The 5471-nt window shown below is 36.9% G+C and overlaps 1 protein-coding gene across 1 annotated transcript in view; it reads right to left on the reverse strand.

Moving 5' to 3' along the window:
• Positions 1 to 5471, reverse strand: part of LOC102201021 (uncharacterized) — a 37266-nt gene that overhangs the window by 2314 nt on the left and 29481 nt on the right. Inside the window, exons 3-5 of the mRNA XM_013915369.1 lie at positions 3660 to 3770; positions 2695 to 2865; positions 1902 to 1962 (exon numbers count right to left, since the gene is read on the reverse strand). Coding sequence (XP_013770823.1) covers positions 1902 to 1962; positions 2695 to 2865; positions 3660 to 3770 — 343 coding nt within the window. The remainder of the gene's footprint in view (positions 1 to 1901; positions 1963 to 2694; positions 2866 to 3659; positions 3771 to 5471) is intronic.

A 5471-nucleotide genomic window follows, 5' to 3' on the forward strand; every position in this document is an offset into this window, starting at 1 on the left:
TCGACATATTGGAATGTCACATTTTTAAATTACCCAATATATGTTTCTTTTTCAAAATCTTAGTTTTTTTTTCTTTTACCAAAGTAATAAGCACTGGATCGCCTTAATGTAGGTTTTTCTTTTGATTGTCGTTTGTTATCATAACTACCCAAAGTCCCCGAACTGTCAAATTATAACTTGTTTGCTTTGTTTATGGCAGGTTGAGTGTAGAAACGCTTGGATTGTTGGTTGAAGAGAAGAAGACGTCAGTTTGCTCCGTGGGAAGTGTTAGTGGTCCTTTTCACTATCATATTACACTTCACAGCTACAAACGCTGGAATTTAATGTGATTGACATGCGTAATTTCAAAACAGGAAGCGCTGCTTGGTATTTGAAAGAGTAACTGTGATTGAATGCTTACGAACGGGTTTTGTCTCTCAGCAGATGAAGTTCTGAGAAATCTTTGCACTTCCTTCAGCCTCTTATATTATAGCAAAGATATGTACTCAAATAAGAAATCAGGGTAATTGAAAGTGACCTTGAAAATCAATTATTAACCCAAAACAGCTAAAATAAAACAAAATCGAACAAAATTAAAACGAATAGGCTACACGATAAAAAAAAATTAATGTATTCAAAGTTTAAGTTTAAATTATTCCTTGTCTATTCATTTCTTTTGCAAGCAGTGCAAACATTGAGAAAAATCCGCATCATACAGTCTGCGGCTTCACGTTAATTATTATAAATGACTGCAAGTGTGCGTTTCGTGCAGATGACTTACCTGGCGAGCTGCCTCAATCCCTGTAACGCCAACAGTTTCGTTCGCTGGTGACAAACTCAGATAAAAATAAAAGTGAAACTTCCTGTGTCACACTTTTCTTCAAAATAAAAGCCATTTAAAACTGAATGTGCAAAATCTATGACCAGGTTAAAGTTCAGCATTTCTGGAGCATAATACAGTGATGCCACCTGGTACTCTGTAAGTAATTACTCCCAGCTCTCTTTATTTTGTTCCTGCTGATTCGATACACAGTGGTAACGTAAAGTTTGTTTAACACAGAGACAGTTCTTTGTCTTTTATATAAGGGGACGATTTTCTGCACATGAAAAAATATTATGTGCAGACTTTATCTTAACATTAGTTAACAAAAGAGCAGTGACACATCTAAAAAATAATAATATGGTCTATGAATAAAAATACATGTGACGAAGGCTTTTAGATTTTTTTAAAATAATAAAATTGTCACCTGATGAAGGTATTCTTGAAAAAAATATGTTCTAGTGTTTTGTTTTCCTCTTCTTCTATCGTTTTAATATTAATCATATTAAAAAATGATCAGTGCTGTAACTGAAGAGTCATCATTGTTTTCATTATGCTTTTTAATTAAACGAGTAAGAACAATACATAAAGCTCATTATTTGATTTTTTTTTATAGGTTGGTTCATTTTACAGTTTCATTTCTAATTCACTGTGTATTCTTTCTGTTGTCATATGCAGCCAAAAGCTAAAACAACATTTGGGCCCTTTTTCAAAACAAACAAACAAAAACGGGGAAAATAAGTGAAAATAACAGTGAAAATATTTATTAATTAAAATGATCATTTTGCAGTTTTGCAGTTACAGTTTATTAAAAGAGCTAAAAATACGAGAAAAAACAGACAAACTAGTACTTCCATACCGTGCATTGATGTGCTTTGCTAATGTGCAACCGTGCCATTCAATTACTATTATATGTTTGTAGAATAGAAAATCTGCAAGTTAGAAAATGATTAGAATGAATTAATTGAGTCAAGAAACAGCTTTGCAGTTACAGTCATTAAACATTATTACTGTTGTAATGCAGTTTTGATTTAATTCTGCTAGTAGATCTTGAGGATTTATTTCAAGGATCCAAACATTAGAGTGAATCCTTTTTCAGCACCGGGACTCATCATGAGGACTTCCTTCAAAATTGGCTGGGAAATCTCAGTATCTTTGACACCCTGCAGACACAAAACACAGTGCACTTCAAGAACATTACATCATGATTTACTGATGAGTTATTTTTGTTCTGTGAGTTGTCAATTTTATATCTGCACAGGTGCATTCTTATCATTTATTGTACGTGTGTGTAGAACAGAGTCTTCTCATTAGTTTACACAATGACATCAGAAAATTAGCATAAAGAAATATTTCAAGTACTTCCCAACGGTGGAAAAAGCCAGAAATCCTATGAAACTGAAGAACAAAACAAATAGTTTTACTTCTTTTTTTTTATTCAAGCATCAAAGAAATCATCTACAAGCAGATGAGGATTTACAGAGAGATACTGGGCGGGATTATTGTCAATCTGCTGGAGTTCAGAGAAACAGAAGTAAATGTGCAGCTCATGCATTCATGTGTTCACGAGGTCAGTTTTCATTTCTGGGATGGATCGGGATGATCTCTTCCATGACTTGTGGCAACTGTTCCTCGACATCTTTGTCACCCTGTGGACACAGAGCTCTGATGCCCCAAATAGCATAACGAATATTGACAGCCAGCTGAAGAAGAGCCAGGATGATCAGTGTGATGTCCAAGGATTTCAGTAATTTCTGATGATTTTTGAACACAGTAAAATAAAGAAAATACACAATTTACCTCAAAAATTGTCATATAGCACTGTACAGAGCAACTCACATGACAACTTTGCTGCAGTTATTGTACACTGTAAATGTGTGTTTAGGCTGGATTACTTGGGCAAAAAGCGCTACATTTCTGCAGTTGTCTTCATCAAGAACAGCTTCATCGCTGCTGCGGTCACAAATCCAGAGAAGAGAGGTGTCTCTCAGGTCCATGCCATACAGCACAATGGCAGTAATGGCAAAGATCCCACCAGCAATATTCATGAAAACAGAGAAGCCCATCTGAGAGGAGACATTTAGAAAATTAAAACTTAGAAACAAGTTGTTTAACACATTTTTTATTGACAATCTAATTTACAGCACAGTCTTAAGTCCTTCATGAGTTTTCTTACCAAACAGGATGAACGGAGTTGTCCAGCCAAAATGGACACAATTCCACTAACAATGAACTGGTGAGAGGTCAGTAGACATGATGTTAGAGGTGATCATAAATTCAAGAAAAGTGCATTTTTTTTTAAAAAGGTAATAGACCATTTAACAAATTGTTAATGTATTTATCGAAAAGTTATAGACTTTAGTTTCGGGTGATTTTACACCTTTGCTTAGCAGGTGAGTTCCAGCTGGAAACATAAATTCTTTTGAGATTGTATCAGGAAGGAGATCTGGTATAAAACTCCACCAGAGCTACCTGCTTTGGTGACCCTTGTGACAAAGGGACAGCTTTGGTCATGTCAGGCAAACAGCCCCACCTCACTGCTGTAAAATCAATCAGCAGAAAGTTGACACATAGGGAGAGGAGCTACAACACCAAGCCCAGTATGAGTTATGAAGTAATTGATCTGAGCTATTGTGAAGTCCAATTGAGAGCTGCCACGAAGTGTACAGTTGTAGGTTGAAGAATGACTCCCAACATTAAATATTTGGACCTACAAATGACAGGATAACTAACATGTGCATAAAAGACACGTTAATTTAAAAAAGGCCTTCTTTTTTCCTGCAGGTCAAAATAAAAAACTCTTCTACCACAAAAAAGTGCTAAATACGCAACAATAAAAGGAAAAAGAAGATTATTTTACCACAGCACCCAGCCAGTAAGCAGCTCCCAGGCTGCTGAGGTCCCCAGGATGTGTGCTTGTTCGTCCCGGCCCAAGTCCAATGTTAAACAGGCCCACTAAGATCTGTATAGTCTGTAAAGGATTCAGAACGATTAAAGTAAAAGCTTAAAATTATCTTTTAACAGCTGGATGCTACATTTCCTTTACGTTCTCACCCCAATAGCTGCAGCATCAAAGACCTGCAGCAGATGCAAACAGCAGCAAATCTTTGGACTGCAGCAAAGAAACTTCAGGATGTGACACACTGGTGGAAGCATCTTCTCGCTCTTTGCCAGCTTCCTTTTGTTGATGATGGACCGACACCTAAAACTTGAAAGACGTTTCTGTCCTTTTGTTCAGCAGTGGGAATGTGCCTCCCACCAAAGAAATGTGTCGTCTTGCTACTGACTAGAGGTTGGAGCTCACGCAGTTGGTCTCTCATTTTTGGTTCATGTGTGCATGTGAGGGGTGGGTATTTGCAGAGGACCCACATTTGAATGTGCCAAATTCTTAATGCTTAAAGCAAACAGAGTCACAATTATCAGTCAACAAACCTATCAAATCCAAACATGCAGGTGTATTAAAGCTGTGGGTGTGCTCTAAGGCAGTGAGATAATGCTTGTGTCCTTTGCCTGCCATTATTTATTTAGTAACTGTAAAATATGCAACAGGGGACAAAGTAAAGCATGTTGTGTTTCTGTCTTTTCTGTCTTATTCTTTAATAATACATATTTTTATTAAATACATCTGCTTTTTTAATCTTCCATTCACCTGTGATATGTATATATTATTAAGAGCTGTATGATGCAATGGTGGCTTCAAGTGGGACTTGGGGAAAAGGTCAAAATGTGACATTTCTTCTGTTGCAGCTAATAAAAAAGATAACTTGAATGTTGTCATGGTTACTTGGATTATGTATATGTTCCTTAGCTGTTAGTTTCCTTTTGTGATTCCTGTCTCCCTGGTTGTGTCCTTGTGTTTGTCTGGTTTCTCTGTGTTCCCTCTCTTGTGTTGTTATTATATCTGTAGCCCTGCATCCTGTGTTTCTCCCTTTCCTGGTCCCACATTCTCCTCTCTGTGTTTCATCTTTTTGTTTTTCCAGTCTTTCTGTTTTTCTTCACTCCCAGTGTCAAGCTTATGTGTCTGAGTCTCAGTGTGGATGTGTTACTTTCCTATTGTGTATATATTGTCTGTTTCTGCCACTGCTCTTTGTTACATAGTCGTCAATTTTTCCCTCATCCTGGCTGGCCTGTTCATTTAGAAGTTTCCTGTTTAGTTCCTTTTTATTTCTAAGTGTCAGCTTAGTGGTAGTGACAGACAAATGAAGCTTTCTGAAGCATCGAAACTTGTATCCATAAAGGGTTCATTACTCAAAGTCTTTCAACATAATCTTCTTTGGTAGCATCTGGTGGCCAAAAATATGAAGCAGGTTGAATCTACAACTTAAAAGGAACTGTTTCCTCATGGTTGCCCACACAAGAGAGCAGAGTTGACAGCTTCTGTTTAATAAAATGTAGCAGTTCTACCTGAAATCATTCTAACAGTGTGGAGTTTTGTACATGTTTCTTTTTAACAGTTCCAGTAGACTGAGCAGTAGTACAGGCTTTTTGATCTAAATCCATCACAGTACAGCAAACTAACCTGTTCATCCTGCAGTAACCTGCAGAGCATTTTTAAGCAGCCTATAAATGACACAGGTAGTCTGCCTCAGTTTGATTTCACCTTTCACAATCTGAAGAAATATAATGTCACATGTAGCCTACAGACCCAAAAAACAATAACAACCCCCCCCCC

This window comes from Pundamilia nyererei, unplaced genomic scaffold (assembly GCF_000239375.1).
Source record: "Pundamilia nyererei isolate P.nyererei 1_Seehausen unplaced genomic scaffold, PunNye1.0 scaffold00294, whole genome shotgun sequence".
Taxonomy (NCBI): Eukaryota; Metazoa; Chordata; class Actinopteri; order Cichliformes; family Cichlidae; genus Pundamilia; species Pundamilia nyererei.